This window comes from Spermophilus citellus, assembly GCF_964194105.1.
Source record: "Spermophilus citellus genome assembly, chromosome: 5".
NCBI classification, from domain to species: domain Eukaryota; kingdom Metazoa; phylum Chordata; class Mammalia; order Rodentia; family Sciuridae; genus Spermophilus; species Spermophilus citellus.
Genome location: NC_138186.1, coordinates 1,023,992 through 1,044,788, shown reverse-complemented (window position 1 = coordinate 1,044,788; position 20,797 = coordinate 1,023,992). Strand labels below are relative to the sequence as shown.

Sequence of the window (20,797 nt, the reverse complement as noted above, 5' to 3'; positions counted from 1 at the left end):
TCAACAAAGGTGCTAGAAGAGGCCCGAGAAAAACAGCCTTTTCAATAAAGCAGTGCTGGAAAACTTGCTTACCCACTGAAGAACAATGAAGTTAGAGCCTCTCACCAGTTAAAACCAATTCCAAATGGATTAAAGACGTAAAGGACCCAAAACGGTAAAACTGGTAGATGTAAACAGGAAAGCCCTAGGCCACTGGAATGGACATGAATTGTTGTACAAGGAAAAGAGAAAACCTACAGAATAGTTGAAAACATTTGCAATAGATATGCTTCACAAAAATTTAATATTCAGATTGTACGTAAAAAACATAAAAATTCAATAGCAAGGGCTATGGGTATACCTTGCTGATGGAGTAATTTCCTAGCATTTGCAAAACTCTGTTTTCTATCCCAAACACTGAAGAACAAAAACATATACAATCAAACAAAAGAAAAATGTAAGACAAAATTCAATAGGAAAATAAACTAAAACTTCAATTGTAAAAACAAAACAAAACAACAAGCCAAGATAAACAAATGCCCTGATTTAAAAATGGGCACCAGACTTATGTATGAATTTCTCAGAAGAACACGATTGTTCAAGGTCACTAATCACTAGGGTAAGCAATAAGATCTCGTCTCACCCCAGGTAGAGTGGGTGTTCTCAAAAAGACAAGAGACAACCAATGTTGGTCAAGGTGGAGAGAAAGGGCCTTACAGACTGCAGGTGAGAGGGAAAGTAAACAGAGCTCTTAGGAAAACACTGTGCCGTTTCCATAACACTGGCCGTAGGACTACCTTGAATCCAGGCATCCCACCAGTGGGCATGAATCCCAACGATCTTAAATCAGCTTCCCGAGGAGGCTCTGAAATCCTACCTTCATTGCAGTAGAAATAGCCAACGAGGGAACCAAGTCCAGGGGTCATCAGTGCACGCATGGATAGAAAACGTCCGGTCACCCTCATCTCACTGTGAACAAACAGCGACTCAAGATGAGCCAAAGACCTGACAATTAGGCCAGAAACTATGCAGCTACGAGAGGAAAATGTAGGGTCAGCACTCCAGCAAGTAGGCCCAGGCAAGGACTTTCTCAGTAGGACCCTAAAGCTCAGGAAAGAATGCCAAGAGGTAACAAATGGGTCAGCATCAAATTAAAAACTTTCTGCACAGCGAGGAATGATTGAGAATGTGAAGAGGGAACCTATAGAGTGGGAGAGTCTTGCTAGCTACTCTCTGACAGATGAATATCTGGAATATATAGAGAACTCAAAAAACTTCACAGCAAAATATCAAATAATTCAATTACTAAATGGGCAATGAATTAAACAGACACTTCTCCAAAAAAGAAACATAAGTGGACAACAAATACGTGAAAAAAACGTTCAACATCATTAGCAATCAAAATGCAAATTAAAATTACACAGGGACTTCATCTCACATTACTCAGAAAGGCAGTCATCAGAAAAACAAATAATAGCTGGAGGTATAGCTCAGTCGGTAGAGTCCCTGCCTCGAATGCACAAAGCCCTGGGTTCAATCCCCAGCACCATGAAAAGAAAAAAAAAGTGATAATAAATGCTGGAAAGGAAATGGAGAAGAAGTACCCTGACACTGCTGGTGGGACTGTCCGTCAGTACAACCACTAAGGAAATCAGAGTGGATATCAGTGTGGATATCCACCCAGCTGTACCACTCCTCAGTACTTAAACTGAAAATTTTGAAAATTTTAAATCATCATACTGCAGTGATACATGCATATCCATGTTTATAGCAGCACAATTCACAATATCCAAACTATGGAACCAGCTTAGGTGTCCATCAACAGATGAATAGATCAAAAAAAAAAAAAAAAGTGGTGTATATATACACAATATGGCGTTTTTTTCAGCCATAAAGAGAAATAAATTTTGTCATTTGCAGGAAAATGGATGGAATTGGAGACCATTATGTTAAGCAAAATAAGTCAAACTCAGAATGGAAAAGGTGGAGACTGTATGAAAAGGAAGTAGATGGTGGGGGAGGGAAAGGGGAGGTACTGGGGAATGACACTGACCAATTCATGTCGTGTGCGTTTAAGGATATGTAACAATGAATCCTACTAGCATGCCTGATTATAACGCACCAATAAAAAACTCAATCAAAAACTTTTAAATTGAGAAAAGAAACATAAAAAAACCAGAAGTTATTGTTCTTTGATTCTCAGCTTTATCTCTAAAGTGAAGATGACAAGATTCATGCAAAAACAGTACATTGGGTTTAACAAAACAACATGAGGGACTCAGGTTAGCACCCTGAAAGCCCTGCCCAGGCAGTGGCAGTCAGCACTGCAAGGTTCCCAATGAGCACGCTGAAGAGAAGTGTCTGAGGCCACCTGGCTGCAAGTGCAGGGTTAAAGTGAGGAGTCAGGCAGCCAGCTGTGCATAGCCAGAGGGGAGACTTTGGACAGCGAAGAATGATCATAAACCAATCAGAAGAGAAAATAAAGTCTAGGCCAAAGATAAGCACAGCTGTCCTTGCCCAGAAGACACAGTGTTCCCACCCTGGGAAAGCAGGGAGTGGCGTCACAGCATGGCCACCAGAGTGGCATCCTTCTGAGCCGAGGCCTTGTTGACTCATGAGGAGAAGCCCTTAGAAGCAAGTGTTTCTTTTCCAGGAGAAACAGAGATCCAGATGGCTGAGAAGGGAAACCGCAAACAACATCCTGCCACCTAGAGCCCAGAGCTGACCAACCTGTGACTCTTTCCTAATCCAAAGTTCAGGCTTCAGAGAGGACAGGGCAGGCCTACCTTCAAGAGATATGATGTGCCACTGCCTTATTGGGCATATAAAAGAAAGTAGATACTATGTTATCAATGATCGTTAATCAGAAACATTTAGAAAGAAGAAGACATCTGAGCCGCCACAAAACAAGTTTGTTTTGTTTGTTTTCCAGAAATGAAAACTCTGAATTCCACCAGAAACACTCACAGAAGGGCCATAGGAATGAGCATTCTCCTTGATCTTCTGACTCATCCCCTGAAGGAAGTTCTTTCCGTTTTCTCAGCTGGCAGCAGCAGAGGGAAGGACTGTTACTCCATTGGTCTGTTCCAAGGCTCTGTTCCACACAAGGGGATCAGCACACCCTCCGCCAATCCCGAGTCTCCAGGAATCCGTGCTGGTGTGGAGGTGGGAAGGTGAAGCTGATAAGCCAACGGATTGGTAAGGAACACGGAATGTCAGATCTTGACACATTTTTATGACAAAAAAAGAGCAATGAGTAGGGTCAGGAAATACAGAGAGGGCAGCGCAGTACAGCAGGCAAAGAAGGTCAGCTGGCAGCACGGGCTCCTGGTGTCAGGACCCGGCCTTCCTTAAAGAGAAGAGGTCTCATCCCAAGAAGTAAAGACCAGCCCAACAACCCCACAGTGGCTCTGCTGCGTCCCTTGGCAGCGTCCAGGGGAAGTCCACCCAGGCCCTTCCCCTCAAATATGAGCCGCCAGGGATGTCAGGCGGGGTTCCCTCCTCAGGTCACAAGTGGAGGCCAAGGAGACCTTCGGCCACGGCGCCAGCTCACAGGAGGGCTCCAGGCCACCGCGCCAGCTCACAGGAGGGGCTCCAGGCCAAGCGCCAGCTCACAGGAGGGCTCCAGGCCAAGCGCCAGCTCACAGGAGGGGCTCCAGCTCACAGGAGGGGCTCCAGGCCAAGCGCCAGCTCACAGGAGGGCTCCAGGCCAAGCGCCAGCTCACAGGAGGGCTCCAGGCCAAGCGCCAGCTCACAGGAGGGGCTCCAGCTCACAGGAGGGGCTCCAGCTCACAGGAGGGGCTCCAGCTCACAGGAGGGCTCCAGGCCAAGCGCCAGCTCACAGGAGGGGCTCCAGGCCAAGCGCCAGCTCACAGGAGGGGCTCCAGCTCACAGGAGGGGCTCCAAGCGAGGGGTGAGGAAAGCAACGTGCAGAATGGTGCGAGGAACACGAGGCCACCGGCCAACTGAATCAAAGGGTGGACAGAGTCCACATTTGCGTTTGTCTCTGTACAAGGATGTTTCAGATGGGAGCACAGGAAACTAATAAATAACTAATAATAAACGAGTAAAGGTAGAATATCAAAGACAAACAGAACTGGTGTGACTCTGACTACCCCAGGGCAGGAGCCGGGCCCTTCTGGCGTGTGCAGAGGCCCTGGGGGCCTTTAACAGGAGGAAAGGAATGGCCAGCACGGGCAGTGAGTCAGGGAAGCCCATCTGTTTGCTAACTGGCCCTCGCACTTCCTAGGCTCCCACCACAGAGCCAGGGCCAGGAGCCCTGAATTCAGAAGCTGATGGGGACAGAGGAAAGGCAGCCTGGGCTGAGACTTCTCAGACAGGGGCTGCTCCTCGGACGCAGCCCTAGCCGGCAGGAATCACAGGAGTGTCTGCTCAGGTCTTCAGGAGCCAAGGCCGGTGGGGGAGCTCGTCAGAAGGGCTGAGAAGAGCCTGACCAGAGTGGGACCAAGGAGGGCATCTTTGTCAGGTAGATGGGGAAGTGAGCATTTGCAGACGGTTGGGAATGGAATTAACTGTGCTCTTCATATATGCCATTATTACCCGCAGCTAATGAAACGACGGATCGAAGCCATAAAAACATTCAGCTGCATTACCCTAAAGGGCCACAAGATGGCGACATGTTCCTTAATGACTTCAGGATGGACGAGGGTCAGTGGGCCAGCTCCTCCCCATGCTGACAACTGATTCCAGTTCTCTTCCTGTGGTTCCCTTAGTTCATTGGCTGGAATTTCTCTGCACCCATGCTTGGTTCCTTTCAGTGTGGCTCTATTGTAAACCAAAACAGAAATATATTCATTGATTGGGCAACATTTTTTTTATTACTTTTAGGGGGTTCAGCATGGGGGGAGCTATGGAAAAACTGAAGTACAAGTTATGCAAAAGCAGAGAGAATACTGTACTTCCAAGTGCAGAACACATACACCTCAATTGCCAACCTGTTGTCCTTGTTCTTTCATTATCCAACCCACACAGGCTGGGAGGCAGGGTAAAGAAATCCCAAATGCCATTTCAATCATGAATATTTTCATAAACAACCTCATAGACATGAATGTAAAGAAAAAATATGATCTCACTTAAGAAAACTTAAAAATTACTTGTAACATTACCCAATACCTAGTCCTTAAAAAAAAAAAATCTCTATTTGCCTCAAATATTTTTTTTAAATGATTTTGTCTGAATGTGGATCCCCCCAAGGTCCACACATGGTATCTGGTTCCTTGCCGCAGTCTTGGCTGGGCACAAGATCACGAGCCACCACACAGCTTTGTCGATTCAAACAGCAATTCTTTATTCCCGAACTCACACCGGCCTTCAACAAACAAGTTCTGGGGAAATCCCAGTTCTGCCGCCCAATTCACCTACTCCAGGAGGCTTTTTTCCAAATACTTTCTTTCTGAATCTCATGAGAACTCAACGGGAGCTCAGGTAGCAGGAACGCCCTATTTCCAGCAGCAATAATCTTCAACCTCCAACTTCCCTAAAACCCATATTGTCTTAAACCGGGAACGCCCTAAACCTAAGGACCGGGATACTTCCTCAAACCTGATCAGCTCTAAACCCGGATTGGCCCTGGTCCTTGAGCAAGGTCACCTTACATGCAATGTCAACAGCGAAATTCCAAGGCAAGTCCATTTAACATGGAGTACGCTGGCAAGGAAATTTCGATGCGTCATTCCTACTTGGCAATGGCCCTCAGCAGTTCCTCTTCTTAAGTATCTCTAATCCATAACACCTACCCAAACCTCCAAGCAGCCATCTTTGCTCTTTAGAAAAGGAATTGAGAGCTTGTATTAATTAGCTTTTCATTACTGTGACCAAAATAACCAACAAGAATAACTTAGAAAAGGAAAAGTTTATTTGGGCTCATGGTTTCAGAGGTCTCTGTCCATGGATGGCTCACTCCGTTGCTCTGGGCCCAAGAGGAGGCAGCATATCCTGGTCACAAGGAAGAGGCAGGACATGCCCCTAGTGACCCATCTCCTTCCAGCCATACCTGCCCTCCTAGTTACCACCCAGTCCATGCAAGCTAGGGTGGTCTGATTGGGTTACAGCTCACCACCCACTCACCTCACCTCTGAACATCCCTGCACTAATGAGTTTTTGGGAAGGGGGGGGCGGAGGACACCTCATACCAAACCATAATGGAAGATTGATATGGGTGGTGGGAATTCTCACTGATCATAGATCATTGCTTTTAGATTGTTTCTATCATTGCTTTTAGATTGTTCTATGACAAATGCTTGGGGTGTGTGGGTGGGGGGGGTAGGTGTTTTCTAAAAAGGAAAAAAAAATAGAATCCTGTAAATTCACATTTATTCAGATTAAAGTTAAAAGTATTCTTAATGTCTGTAAATTTTAAAAAAATAATTTATTTCCTGTATTAATAGGCAAAATACTAAAGGCACCTGACAGTTCACTATTCTGAATTAGGAAACAGGGAAAGAGAAGAATGGAAAGGGAGATTGTTAGAATAGGAAACTGTGGGGCAGGAATGCAGCTTTGTGGGCTCTCCTCAGTGATTAAGGTGTATGGTGGGGATCAGTTACGTAGACCTGATAATGTGCAGGTAACACAGGGATGCACAGACATGCCCTCTGGTTTCCCAGTGGCACGTGTACAGTAGTTTCCACAATAAGTAGGCTCTTGCCAACAACCAAGGAAACCATCAATAACACATGAAACAAGTTCCACAGGAATCCTCATTTTAAAATTAAAATTCAAAATTTCCACTCCACTCTCACGTGCAGAAAGAGTAGCCTAATGTGCAGAAAGAAATGTAACCTAAATAGGTTTGCTTATCATCCAGTAATTATCAGGAAAAGTCCTCTAAAATCAGCTTAGAATAAGACATCCTAATCATTGAGTAGTTTTCAAAACTATTTTGTGCATCATCATTCAAAATTTATTCGCTTAGATAAAACAGTAACTTGAAACTGGCTACTACTTTTAAAACAAAACTAGTCACAAGGAAAGCTCCCCAAGGCTTATATACACCGTGGTTTAAAATATTTGGGGGGTGACTGGGTCAAGTGAGACCTGCAAACCCTTTTCCTCTTTTTCCCTCTGCAGCTTTCCTGACTGCCCTAAGGGAACTTGCAAACTAAAAAGCAAGACTAACCCAGTCTGCGAGCTGCGCGCGCGTGCGCGCGGGTCCCATATCTCGGCAACCAATCAGAATGTAAAGGCAAAAGCGCCGCTAGCGCGGGAAGTTTTAAAAATCCCGCGCAGTATCTGCAAGCCAGCCGTGACCCATCCCACCTAGGCGGCGCCATTGTGCCGTAGAGCGATGGCACTTACGTCCAATTAGAACGTGGACACTAAACCGCAACTTACCTCATGATTAGCCAGACCCGGTAGTAGACCAAGCAGCAGCTCTCTAAGAAATGTGGGTGGCTCTTAAAAGAGCCGTTAGGTTTGAACTTTCAACTAATTCCCAGGTTACTTGGCGCTGGTGTACTTGGTGACAGCCTTGGTGCCCTCCGACACGGCGTGCTTGGCCAGCTCCCCGGGCAGCAGCAGGCGCACGGCCGTCTGGATCTCCCGGGACGTGATGGTCGAGCGCTTGTTGTAGTGCGCCAGGCGCGAGGCCTCGCCCGCGATGCGCTCGAAGATGTCGTTCACGAACGAGTTCATGATGCCCATGGCCTTGGACGAGATGCCGGTGTCGGGGTGCACCTGCTTGAGCACCTTGTACACGTAGACCGAGTAGCTCTCCTTGCGGCTGCGCTTGCGCTTCTTGCCATCCTTCTTCTGCGCCTTGGTCACCGCCTTCTTGGAGCCCTTCTTCGGGGCAGGAGCGGACTTCGCTGGCTCAGGCATCGTGGAAGAGCAGAAGCTGCAAAGCAAAGCTAGAGGCACGGTGCGGCTTTATATAGAACCTTATACGCAAATAAGGTGGAGTTAAAGCCTGTTTCTCATTGGTGGTTGTTCAGATGACTGTCAGAAGGTAGCTTTATCCAATCAGAATGCGTAAATTCCAAAGTCGCTTTTCTATTGGTTGGAACGAAGTTACAATTTCGGCCAATGACAAGTCTAGTTCTTCTTGCCTGTTAATAACTATAAAAGATGAAGCAAGTGCACTTTCGTTTACGGTAGTTTCTGGTGAGAGCGACGAACTAACGCTATGTCTGGACGCGGCAAGCAGGGTGGCAAGGCTCGCGCCAAGGCCAAGACGCGCTCCTCCCGCGCCGGCCTGCAGTTCCCCGTGGGCAGAGTCCACCGCCTTCTGCGCAAGGGCAACTATGCCGAGCGGGTCGGGGCCGGCGCGCCCGTCTACCTGGCGGCGGTGCTCGAGTACCTGACGGCCGAGATCCTGGAGCTGGCTGGCAACGCGGCCCGCGACAACAAGAAGACGCGCATCATCCCGCGCCACCTGCAGCTGGCCATCCGCAACGACGAGGAGCTCAACAAGCTGCTGGGCAAAGTCACCATCGCGCAGGGCGGTGTCTTGCCCAACATCCAGGCGGTGCTGTTGCCCAAGAAGACCGAGAGTCACCACAAGGCCAAGGGCAAGTAACGCCCTGTATTGGCTTGCTACAAACCGAATCCAAACCAAAGGCTCTTCTCAGAGCCACTCACTGCTTCTCAGAAGGAACTGAACACTGGCTGAAGGAGAAAGTTAAGGTTTGGCGCGGTGTTGCGCTGCACAATTGAAGCTATACAGCTAAGGCCTCTGCAGGCTACCTAGCCCTTACTAGGACACCAACTTCTGCCGTCCTTTTGCAGGTCACCATCGCACACAACACGTTTCAGCTCAACTTAGTGGTCAGCAAAGAGTTTAAAGTGTATCTGGATCTACGGTTAAAACTAAAGTTTGGTTTGTCTACCCCATTGTTCAGCTTTAATTTTTTTACTGAAAACTATCTGGGACGGCATTAATAGGAGAAAAACATGTTTATTTAATGTAGTTTTATGCACAGTCGTAAATGTCTAAATCTGGATGTTAGACATTTGGACATTGCATAAATATTCACATTCTTTTCTATTCCATGTGTTTAACCCACTTTTCAATCTAGTATAAATATGATTTATGAAATAGAAGTGTTAATGATACCCAGCAATGATAGGCACTGAAATGGCCCCTCAAAACTAAAATATATACTTGGCTTTTGTTAGAATTCTTAGAAGCTGTGTTAACTATCGACTTTATTCAGTATTCAGTTCTGCCTTATTTTGCTTTCCACTTTACTAGTTTAATTAAATTAATAAGTAAACATGCAGTAGTGAGAGGTGCAAGATGTATTCTGTACGTGTAAAGAAGTTTGCTGCCAGATTTGTAACATGAACGAATGTGATTGGAATCACTTTGGCCAAAGGAAAGTATAATAAATAAATAGAATTTGTTGAGGGAAGGGTGAAGAATGTGAGAATTCAAGGGAAATACCTTGATTTAAACTAAGTTCATTTGGGTAATTGCCATGTTAGAAAAAAGCCTGAAAAGCATCACTTTTTTAAAATAATTCTAGGTATTTGTAGAAAAATCAAACACTTCTGGCTATAAAGCTTAGAAATAAAGAAGATAACAAGCTTATCAAACATCCATTGCAAGGGTGGTAAAATTTTGCTTCTACCCAGGGAAGGGCTTAGTAGCTAGGTCTGAGAAACACAGAAGAAACAGGAGAAAAGCATACAAGTTTCTTTAATGTAAGTTTTATGTGACAAGAGCGCAGTCATAAGGAATTGAAAGTAACAAGGTTAATCTTGGAAAAGCAACAAAACTGTGGAAGAAGACTAAAGCATCACATTTTTAAAATAATTAGGAATTGCCTTAACAAGATCTTCAAGAGTTCTCTCTGGCCTCAACTTCCTGTCCATGCTGGCCTGACTCCTTCCAGGATAGAAAGGAGTCACCAGAGAGCACTTCTTGCACCTGTGGCTTTAATTGCCTTCCTCTCAAAACAATCCCTATGCCAAGTGGTATACTTTGTTGTGGCAGATTCTCCCACCTTCACCATCTATTGCTGTCCTTATGACTTGCTGTGCAAAACACCTATGAAATCAAGTAAGGATAGAGGCTTCCTGTTGATGGAAATTGTACTGATGTTTTATGTCTTTAAAATATGTTCCAGTTAATATTGGAGAAATGTAATAAAAAAAAAAAAAAACTCCCCCAATGAAGAGAAAGAACTTTATTTTTGAATAAACATTGAGCCAGCATTAAACACTAATCGCAGGCAATCTTATAAACAGCTTGCAAAGGCAAAGAAATTTGTCTTTTATGTAGCTACATTAAATTGATCTCAAAATTAGGGGTCAGGTGACAGCTGAAGTTAGACCATCTCCATCTGGAAACTGAGGAAATCTAATTATATTCCTTGTTAACTACTACATTTCAAAGAGATGACTCTCCAGTCCTTGAAAAAATATTCCTGCATTTATTATGAAGCTGAATAAATTTATTGAAGCTGAATAAATTCCATACATTTGAAAATGCTAGAAAAACTCTAAGTGGAAGAAAGCCTCTAATTTGCAAGAGAAAATTAAGCCTTTTATTTTTAACATGTCTTTGCCCTTAAACTAACTTGTTAGTTTGCCTATGTGATCTACCTTCTCTATAATTTAGGTGGAATTTGGCTACATTTATTGTTGAATCGTTTTTGTTTTTCCAAAAGTGTTCAGCAATTTTCCTTTTTATTGAAACATAAGATACAGAAAATCTCAAATTTTTCATTGAGAAGTTTATTTTCATTTACTTACATTTTTATTTATTTTATGAAATTTAAGTGTAATACTATGGATATACTATATAGTGCACACCAATAATCTCACTGGCTCAGGAGACTGAGGCAGTAGGATTACAAATTCAAAGTCATCTCAGCAATTTGTGAGCCCTAAGCAATTTAGCAAAACCCTGTCTCAAAAGAAAAAAAGGGCGGGGTGGTGGGGGCGGCTGGAGATTGGCTCAATAACTAAGTGCCACTGAGTTCCCATCCCTGGCACCAAAAAAGGAGAAGAAAAAAAAGAAAGAAAATACTGTAATGCAACTTTGCTCTATGGGATCTCTCATTAAAAGGTAGAAAAGTCACGGGATAACAAGGAATCACAAGTTACTGATGGAAGAAGTGATTAAAATGTCTCAATGGTAAGGGACAGAGAGACCCAATCTAGAAGTGCTGAAAACATGAGATTAAGGGAATAATTTGAACTGGGCCTTTTGTACTGACCCCCATGTGCTTTCTTTTTAGAAAGCAATTTACCTGCAGTCCTGCCTGTCTTAAGTGGACAGGTATGTTACATTCCTCAGCAAACTGCCTATTATCTGCAGGGAAAATGCAGGCCTGAAATAACATCGAGTCACTCTAAAGAGGGAGATTTTGTGACCCTTTCAAAATCCAGATCCCAGAACTCAGGAAAATAAGGATAATTCCAACTAGCCATAAAATCAGTAAGAACTGGTCAGCAAGGGCCAAAGTGACCAAGAGTCATCAATGCAGTGGGGACTTAAAAGTCTGATGTCATCCTGAAGTCAAAAAACAAAAAGTGATCTGGGAAGGACTCTCTGGAAACTTCCCTAGGACCCACCCCACCCCCCAAAAAACTGGAGGGCAGGAGAGGAGGAGAGGTCCTCTCAGAGAATCCACTATCTCCCTTGAAAGTATCACCTTTCCACCTTTCGCAGCCCTTCTAAGAAACTGTTACAGAGCAAGATAACTGAAATCTGATTTGATCCCAAGAATTATCTGTTTCCCAGAACGTTCCAGCCCTGTGACAGCCAGACATCAGCAAAGTAAAATGACATTATTTTAATCAAGTATATGCAGCCAAAAGCATGTTAAATAATAAGTACTTGAATAAAAACTGTCTTAGAAAGATAAAAGCATTCTCACTCTTCCTTGCATTTGAATTTTTTACTTTTTCATTAATGAAGACAATAGCTCTTGTAATTATACAAGATATTTTTAAATTTAATACATATTATTTAAAAAAAAAAAAAAAAACCCTACTGTGAAACACATTCATTGATAGATTCAGTATTTTTCAGGTTGGGAGTTCACAATATTTCAAAGGCAGCAAATTTACCCAAATAAATATAAAGATTTAACAACTTCAAACAAAATCCTAACAGATTTCATTATTGTAAGTGAACTATTTATAATTTCAAAACGTATAAATGGTGACAATAGTATAAAATTTTTTTGAATAATTATGTAAGTGGGAATTACACTGTCAAACACTAGGATAGTCTTCAATGGTACAAATAATCATAATTACTCCAGCACTACACATAGATTAATCAATTAAGCAGAAATTTCATAATTTTAATTGAAATATTCAACACACTGTAAAATGATTCTTCAAATCTGGAAGGAAAATAGTTAATATTGCACTGCTTGGCCAGTTGGTTAACTGTCTAAAAACTTCTTTACAAGAAATAAAATCCAAATTATAATGGATTAGTAATCACCGTTGGAATCCTTCAAAAACAGTCTACCTTTGCGGGAAGATACTTTGGCAATACAACCTAAGGGAGCTTAGAAGTCTTTTATTAGTCCACCTATTCTGTTTCTAAAAGTTGGCCTATGGAGTCCATTCACACGGCACAGAAAGGAGAAAAACTACAAACACCCCAGTCTTTGCACACGCTGCTTAAGACCTGTGCAACAGGCAGAGGAAAGAACAGAATATTTTCGCTTTTCACGTATATTCGACAACTTTAGAGTTTTGTTGTTTGCGGATAGGACAAGAATTACATTAACTGAAAAAAGTTAATAGATTAAATCTTTAAGATCAAAACGAACCGAAAGTAAATTGCAGCATTGTGGGCTGGGGCGCCTCAAGGCCCCTCCCCCTACCCGGAGGGCCTTCCCGCCACCGCGCTTTCAGTTTTCACTCCGGTCCGCAGAGCTGACCTATAAAAAACTGCCTCCGACCAAACCGGACAGTCTTCCGTCTTCTTCTCTCTGCTCAAGATGTCTGGTCGTGGCAAAGGAGGCAAAGGTCTGGGCAAAGGCGGCGCCAAGCGCCACCGCAAGGTGCTGCGCGACAACATCCAGGGCATCACCAAGCCCGCCATCCGCCGCCTGGCCCGCCGTGGCGGCGTCAAGCGCATCTCCGGGCTCATCTACGAGGAGACCCGCGGCGTGCTCAAGGTGTTCCTGGAGAACGTGATCCGCGACGCCGTCACCTACACGGAGCACGCCAAGCGCAAGACGGTCACGGCCATGGACGTGGTCTACGCGCTCAAGCGCCAGGGCCGCACCCTCTACGGCTTCGGGGGCTGAGCGTCCTGGTGCCGCCATCACCTGCTTTCCCCAACTAAAGGCCCTTTTCAGGGCCGCACGCCTTCAATGAAAGAGTTGCAGGCTGACACGCTCGCGTTTGGGGGTCTTGGGGAAGGAGTAGCTGCTCCGTCTAGAGGGCGGTTTCCCGGGTGTGGGCATCCCCGGTACCTGGCATCGGGTGGGCGAAGTAATTACTGCAGCGGGTTTCCGAAGCCGCTGGGCATCCTCAACGCTGGCACGTGCGTCTAGGCCACTAAACGGTTTGGGGGGCTGGATTTGTGGCTCACTTGCAGAACACAGCCCAGCACGTGAGGCACTGGTTTTGATTCAATTCCTTGCATTTCTTAGGCTGCTTAATTTTTGGATTTGATTGTAGTCTGGCTTTTGGCCTTTGTCGGCATGTGGCCAGCACATTCATCTGTTTGGTTTTCAAGTGTACACTTTGAACTTCATTTGGGAATACAAAACTGCAGGCATCAATTAGGGGGTAAAAGGCTTAGCGTTGTGATTTGACTTAGACATAACTGAGGAAAACCTGATAACATCTAGGTGTTGAGGCAAATGAAAATAGTGAAATTGAGAGAATGCTTAGGATATGTTAAAATGTGTGTCAAGTGCTTCACATAGGTTATTATAGGCAATATTCTTGTGATTCATTACCACTTATAACCATATCATTTATTAACCATGCTCAGTATGTAGAAAAGCCATCATGAACAGTCTTGGGCCTAGTCCTGTAAGGGAGGACCTAGAGAAACCCGTCAATCACTATCCCAGTTGGAATGGGTGATTTTATACTTTTCAGGTTGTGAGCCGAAGAAAGTAATTTTTCCATCAGCGCAGTCAGTATCTATCCCCTACCCCACAGCTCTCATGGTCCAAGCCCTCCAGTGCCCTTCTGATTTCAGAAGATCCGTTCATCCAGTCAGGAGGGCCCCATGGGTTTGAAAGTTGTCTATAGCACCAGCCATGAAGAGTGGTACTTGACACAAAAAAAAAAAAAAAAAAAAAAAAAAAAATCAATGTTTATATTTCATTTAAATGGGTGCTGGTTTGGTTTTGGATAATATTTATACTTGAGAACTTAGATTCATAAATCTGAATAATTCAACTTATATACAACTAAATACAGACCAAGAATTCCATGAACATTTTATAATTTTGATGTACTGTAAAAGTGTAAAATTCACACCATATTTTGAAATCTTGAAATTAAAAAAACAAAGCAATGCAATGAGTGCAAGAAAGATCCATTTAATAAATTCTGTATATGCTGAAATAACATGCTGGGTCAAACAGAACATTAAAAAAAATTTTTTTTTACTTATTTAAAAATATGGGTGCTAGAAAAATAAAAATTGTGTGTATTACATTACATTTCTATAACAGTGCCTATTAGAGTAACAAATTGGCTTTAAGCTTTCAGACACAAATATATGAATAGTTCAGAGACTTAAAAAAAAAAAAAAAAAAAAGTCCAAGTTCAGGAGAGAAACTGGAACAATAAAATGAAGATTGAATTTCTTTTTCCTCCACTAATTATTCCTGAAAATGAAGTCTTCCAGTTCTACTCAGACCTAAGGTGATAAATAAAGCACGGTAACATATTACACTACTCATGGGCACAGAGCTGTGGAATTTGTCCTGTCTTATGTACTCAGTAAATATGCCTAAGGTTTTCCCTGCTATTCAGTGAATAAAGCCATGCCATTTTCTTGGTCTATACACTAAATATGTGATTGCCAAGTTATGAACCAGAGTTAAATAAACCTCCATATCTCCATTGTAAGCTTCTCCTGGTTTCCCAGTCTGGCAGAACCTGGAGCTATAACTGTTGATGTAATTCAGGACACTATAACAATTTCCAGACTGAATTGCTATGGCGCAATCACAACTGTTCTAAAGCATGAACTACTTATGACAAAATAATTTTAGGAGATAGTAAGCACACTTAACTTTTTGATAATTTAAGAGATTATAAAGATACAAGCAGTCTTATTTTTGTTCTAAATGAAATCAAGTTATTAATACTTGTCCAAAGAGGAAAAGACTGACGTACATGACGGTACAATAGGGGGAAACAAGGGCATAGCAGATCCTTGTTCTACCTCTTCTAATTTGAGCAAATTATTTAAGCCCTGTGCATCAGCTTTGTTAATTGTGACAGAACATTGACCTTAACTTTGTGATTCTTTCTAGCTGTTTTATTCTGAACTAGCCAGAGAAACAAAAGGAGATCCAGGTGAAAATAATGAGAAAAGAGGTACTGGTGAAAGTTATGGCTAAACTTCTATTCATGTTTTCTATTAAAATAAAATGCACTTTCAGAATTCTGGAACAGGAGCAAAAAAGTCTGAAAGTAAACTTTGTAAAGCCAAGATACAGCTTTTGCAAAAATGGTTATAAGCCTGTTATTAATGACAGCGGCACACCAGTTTTACAGTTCCATGCCAAAACCAAAAATCTAAAAAATAGCAAAATATACCTTGTAGGTGGAATTCATCACCACCATTGGTGTATTTTAGTCAAACTACCAAAATCCTACATAGCTAGGGCCTGCAATACTCATTGAAGAAAGTAAGGTAATGTAATGCAAGCATTTCCTTTAGTATCCCATTCTTCCCCTTGAAATCTAACCAGGCAGTGCTATTACCCTGGTAGTTTTCTCCCATCGGCCTAGGGGTCAAACAGCTCTTGCTATCCAAAGATGTCCTGGCAGGGAAACCAGTCTGTAGAGAGTTCAAATTACACTCACACCTCTCCTCACTATGAGGCACTCTGCCCTTCCGTTGCTTATGCCCTTGCTCTTCAAAAAAGACATTTCTTCCAAGTCTTTGTAGGTGACTTTCCACATTTGAAAATGTAAGTAATAGCCTCTACATCAGATGATAATACATCACAGGCACATATACAGAACAGTGCTTGGAATGTTGATAAAAACTCAGTGTTGAAATTATTTGAGGGCTGGGGTTATGGCTCAGAGGTAAAGGGCTCACCTAGCACGAGTGAGGTACTGGGTTCAATCCTCAGCACTAAAGATTGTGTTGCCCACCTGTAACTAAAAAATAAATATCTTTTTAAAAATCAAGATTAAATGAAACCCATAAATCACTGACAGAATAAGACCTGGATAAACAGTGAACTTATCTACCCTGTTAATCCCTAACACACTTCCAAAAGAGCAGACAACTCATTACATTATGTTCACTCAGTATACCCGACTAAAAATAGGGAAAACCCACCCCGCTTCTGAACTACACACCTGGCCAGGTCACAGCCTCCTTTCCTTTGGCCCTGGGCTGTTCACTAAAACTGCTCAGACCCTGGCCTGGCTCATCACCCCCCTGAACTTCCTCTCTTGCCCTGCCAGTGGCTACTCTGAAATCCAGAATTTCCCGTCAAAGTTCTATAAACCTCCGCATGTTTTTCAAATGAAGTTATCGATTCAAGCAGTGAATGTTATTTGTTCTAAAGTGGTCGCCAGACCTTTCGTGACCCTGGCGTTCCCTGCCTCTATTCAAGCCCCTGTAGACAGCAGCTACCAGGTGCTCTCGTGTCTTCCCGACCGAAGTGGACTAATGAGGATCCGAAATTGGGAAGAAAATTTTTAATTAGTAAGCAAAATTTCTGTCCAGGTAACGTAACCACCGCCTTTTTATTAAGAGTCAAGCAAAACGCCAAAGCAAATTTTAACTCAAGATGATTGTGAAGCTCCCCTGCAAAAACCTAGTCCTGAGTTACCAAGAGACAGGAGACAAACGCCATTCCTGACTACCGCATAATGGAAAACTTCCGACACTTTTAGACTCGGCCTAACAAAGATCAGAAAACGCATTTGCAGTTCTGATATTGAAAATGTAGGTGGCTCTTAAAAGAGCCTTTGGGGTTAGGTGCAAAGACGCTTACATGGCATTTACTTGGCGCTGGTGTACTTGGTGACAGCCTTGGTGCCCTCGGACACGGCGTGCTTGGCCAGCTCCCCGGGCAGCAGCAGGCGCACCGCCGTCTGGATCTCCCGGGACGTGATGGTCGAGCGCTTGTTGTAGTGCGCCAGGCGCGAGGCCTCGCCCGCGATGCGTTCGAAGATGTCGTTCACGAACGAGTTCATGATGCCCATGGCCTTGGACGAGATGCCGGTGTCGGGGTGCACCTGCTTGAGCACCTTGTACACGTAGACCGAGTAACTCTCCTTGCGGCTGCGCTTGCGCTTCTTGCCATCCTTCTTCTGCGCCTTGGTCACCGCCTTCTTGGAGCCCTTCTTCGGGGCAGGAGCGGACTTCGCTGGCTCAGGCATCGTGGAAGAGAAGAAGCTACAAAGCAAAGCTAGAGGCACGGTGCGGCTTTATATAGAACCTTATACGCAAATAAGGTGGAGTTAAAGCCTGTTTCTCATTGGTGGTTGTTCTGATGAACGTCAGAAGTTAGTTTTGCCCAATCAGAATGCGTAAATTCCAAAGTCGCTTTTCTATTGGTTGGAACGAAGTTACAATTTCAACCAATGACAAGTCTACTTTTTCGCGCCCAATAGTGGTTATAAAAGGTGCCGCTTTGGCGTTTGGTCTTAGGACCTTTTGCTGCAAGTTTGGCGAGTTATGTCTGGACGTGGTAAGCAAGGCGGTAAAGCCCGCGCCAAGGCTAAGACGCGCTCCTCCCGCGCCGGCCTGCAGTTCCCGGTAGGGCGAGTCCACCGCCTTCTGCGCAAGGGCAACTATGCCGAGCGGGTCGGGGCCGGTGCGCCGGTCTATTTGGCAGCGGTGCTTGAGTATCTGACAGCTGAGATCCTGGAGCTGGCTGGCAACGCGGCCCGCGACAACAAGAAGACACGTATTATCCCGCGCCACCTGCAGCTGGCCATCCGCAACGATGAGGAGCTCAACAAGTTGCTGGGCAAAGTGACCATCGCACAGGGCGGTGTCCTGCCCAACATCCAGGCCGTGCTGCTGCCCAAGAAGACGGAAAGCCACCACAAGACCAAATAAGGAGCGAGGTTGGAAAACAAAGGCTCTTTTCAGAGCCACCCTAAACTGTCCTTGAAGAAGCTGTTGGCACAGTTTGCACTCTTGTTGCATAACATTTGTGGGAGGCAATTTTCTTACGTTGAGTTGAAGCACAGGGATGTAGTAGTCCAGTAGCAGTAAGTGGGGGTAGTCAAATCTACAACTGGTTAAAACACGAGTGGCAATATTAAACTCCAGTATGTACTGACTAAAAAAGTAAGTTGAGCAAGGCGGTCTTGTAAATGGGGGTCACCTGCTTAAGTGACAAGAAGTAACTTTGCAGAGGATGGAATTGACATTTCATTAGTCGCTTAGATTCTGGAAACGAGGAGTTGATGTGCTAATAAACAAATTTCCTAAGAACCCTGTTGACCCATTGATCCCATTTGTTTGCAACAGGTGTGTACTTGTTGCCCAGTAGCTAAGGATAAAGCAACCTGGAAAGTCTGCCTCCCTAGGAATTTCTTCTGGGTGGGAATGATAAGCTTGTCAAGGTGTACTATGCCAGGTGATGCACATCAATTATAACCAGCTACAAAGCTACAGGGACTACCATTCTAGATAAGGTTACCAAAATGACCTTGAATTGACACAAAGGCAGGAGGCTTATTGGGACTTGAGTATTTCAGGAAGAGGGAACTGAATGCAAGGGCCTTGAGACAATGTTTTTTTGGGTGGGAATCTCAGCAGGTTTTTACATCGAGCCCCAGATGTGTCACTCCATTACCATATTTTTTTTTCTTGTAATTGTCATTTTATTCAACAGTCTTCTGCAAGTAAAGATGGGAATAGCAGATAAATCTGGCTGTATATTTAATTATAAACTGTCCTAGTAAATCTTTCAGCTTGTGAACCACATGATAAATACTATTTTTATGGAGTCTCTTATGTAGCTTGGATTCCATACTTTTTCTATTTTGTGTTATCAAAATTTTAAGCCTCAGACTGCTGTTGCTTGACTGCTCATCCACATTTACATGCTCTACACAGCCCTGTATTTTGGGTCCTCTCCCCCTGTTCCTACCCCAACTTGATACGGCTTGCTTTCACTTCACGTGAAACTATAAAACTAGACGTAATTATTCCATGATGGCTCTCACTTCCTAAAGGCCCACCTCTTAATACTAACATATTGAAGCCAGAATTAGGAAGTTAGCAGAGATAGGTAAATCCAGTCAGGTCGATCAAGGAGGCCAGTTGACTGACTCCAAGAAATTAGAGACTGCCCCTTGAGGGATTGAGATGTTAATTCCTTCAGAGTTCTTCCTCCACCCTTATTAAGAACCTGCCCCTGCTCCAACCTGTTGCTAAGGTCATCTGTCCCAGGAATTGCCCCTCCCTACAGGGAGCTAATTGCTCCATCTTGCCCTTTCCCCTTCAGCCCACCTGTTTCCCAGCTTTTCGCCATCCCACCAAGCATTTCCTGGGCCTAGTCACAAACACAGGAAGGAGAAAGTAAAGAGAGCAGAACAAAGGAAGCCTGGAACATATAAAAAGGCAAAACACCCTCGCTTCATGGGGTACCCGGACACCAGCTATGGCCCCTTTCTGCCTCCCAGGAGAAGTCTGTTACCCCTTTTTAAATAAACCCTGCTTTATATGCTGGCCCCAGCGTGTTTTCCTAATATTATACTTCAGTGGCTGAGGGAGCAGAACTCATCACCAATAGCCAGCAGTATCAATATTGGTGAGTAATTTTCAACATCTGGATTCCAGGGACACATTCAGACCAGGTCAGTTTCCAAGACAGGGATCCAGCTGCTCTATCTACTGCTATCCAGAAGCCGGGCCCACTTGCAATAGCCCAGGACTGTAAATCCTAGTTGCTCCCAAAGCAGAGACAGGAACATTCCAGGCCAGCCTGGGCAACTTGGTAAGGTACTAGCAATTTAGTGAGAACCTGTGCCAAATAATGACAATAGGTCTGGGGATCCCCGGTACCAAAGCTGACAAGATGAGAACCCATCAACAAGTACTGGAAACACCATTTCAATTAGTGGAACAAGACCAGCTCCAGGGGAGGCTTGGGGAATGCAAGTGGAAGGAGATTAAATGAAGGAGTGAGATGAAACAAGAGGGGCGCTCCATGACACTGGGAGAATATGGCTGAAAGCTGGTTGACAATAGTGCTGGTGATACCTCCGGTTGTCGATGACAAGCTCTGCTCCCTCACATGTTGAAGTTTGATCATTAGCGAGCACACCAAGGTAAGCATTATAAAGCAGCGTTTATTTTAAAAGGGGAAACACAGACTTCTCCCAGAAGGGAGAAGGGGGCCATAGCCGGTAGCCTGGTATCCCCAAAAGCAAGATATTCTGTCCTTTTTAATGTGTCCTGGGTTTCCTTTGTTCTGCTCCCTTCCCCCATCTCTCTCCTTCCTCTGTATTCGACTAGGCCCCTGACTAGGCCTAGGAAATGCTCTTTGGGTGTGGAATGGCCAAAAGGTGGGAAACAGGTGGGTGAGGGGGAAGGGCGGATAGCTCCCTGTAGGGAAGGGCAACTCCTGGGACAACAGAGGGGAGCAGGGGCAAGTTATCTGGATATGGTGGAGGAAGGGCTCTGAAGGCCTTTCAATCCCTG

At 44.2% G+C, this 20,797-nt stretch overlaps 5 protein-coding genes across 5 annotated transcripts; 3 read left to right on the top strand and 2 right to left on the bottom strand.

The window, feature by feature from the left end:
• Window positions 1-4,478: 4,478 nt before the first annotated feature.
• On the bottom strand, window positions 4,479-7,821 carry LOC308648705 (histone H2B type 1-K). Its single transcript, XM_081293671.1, has 2 exons — window positions 7,333-7,821; window positions 4,479-4,764 (listed from the first exon to the last, which is right to left on the bottom strand). Exon 1 carries the CDS (start codon window positions 7,816-7,818, stop codon window positions 7,438-7,440), a length of 381 nt encoding a protein of 126 aa, XP_081149797.1. The 5' UTR covers window positions 7,819-7,821; the 3' UTR covers window positions 4,479-4,764; window positions 7,333-7,437.
• A 253-nt stretch (window positions 7,822-8,074) lies between these two features.
• On the top strand, window positions 8,075-8,608 carry LOC308650315 (histone H2A type 1). The gene has a single exon (XM_081296382.1). The coding sequence runs from the start codon at window positions 8,123-8,125 to the stop codon at window positions 8,513-8,515; it is 393 nt and encodes a 130-aa protein (XP_081152508.1). The 5' UTR covers window positions 8,075-8,122; the 3' UTR covers window positions 8,516-8,608.
• A 4,298-nt stretch (window positions 8,609-12,906) lies between these two features.
• Window positions 12,907-13,263, top strand: LOC308649702 (histone H4). Its single transcript, XM_081295451.1, has one exon. The coding sequence runs from the start codon at window positions 12,909-12,911 to the stop codon at window positions 13,218-13,220; it is 312 nt and encodes a 103-aa protein (XP_081151577.1). The 5' UTR covers window positions 12,907-12,908; the 3' UTR covers window positions 13,221-13,263.
• A 1,239-nt stretch (window positions 13,264-14,502) lies between these two features.
• LOC308649116 (histone H2B type 1-K) lies at window positions 14,503-17,514 on the bottom strand (the record flags this gene model as incomplete). Its single annotated transcript, XM_081294488.1, has 2 exons — window positions 14,503-16,278; window positions 17,127-17,514. The coding sequence occupies one exon, from the start codon at window positions 17,512-17,514 to the stop codon at window positions 17,134-17,136; it is 381 nt and encodes a 126-aa protein (XP_081150614.1). The 3' UTR covers window positions 14,503-16,278; window positions 17,127-17,133.
• Window positions 17,515-17,811: 297 nt separating this feature from the next.
• Window positions 17,812-18,199, top strand: LOC308650517 (histone H2A type 1-J; the record flags this gene model as incomplete). Its single annotated transcript, XM_081296530.1, has 1 exon — window positions 17,812-18,199. The coding sequence occupies exon 1, from the start codon at window positions 17,813-17,815 to the stop codon at window positions 18,197-18,199; it is 387 nt and encodes a 128-aa protein (XP_081152656.1). The 5' UTR covers window position 17,812.
• Window positions 18,200-20,797: the final 2,598 nt, after the last annotated feature.

Excerpts from the sequence above, each read along its gene's own strand:
- LOC308648705 (XM_081293671.1), bottom strand. The coding sequence starts at position 7,818 with ATGCCTGAGCCAGCGAAGTCCGCTCCTGCCCCGAAGAAGGGCTCCAAG.
- LOC308650315 (XM_081296382.1), top strand. The coding sequence starts at position 8,123 with ATGTCTGGACGCGGCAAGCAGGGTGGCAAGGCTCGCGCCAAGGCCAAG.
- LOC308649702 (XM_081295451.1), top strand. The coding sequence starts at position 12,909 with ATGTCTGGTCGTGGCAAAGGAGGCAAAGGTCTGGGCAAAGGCGGCGCC.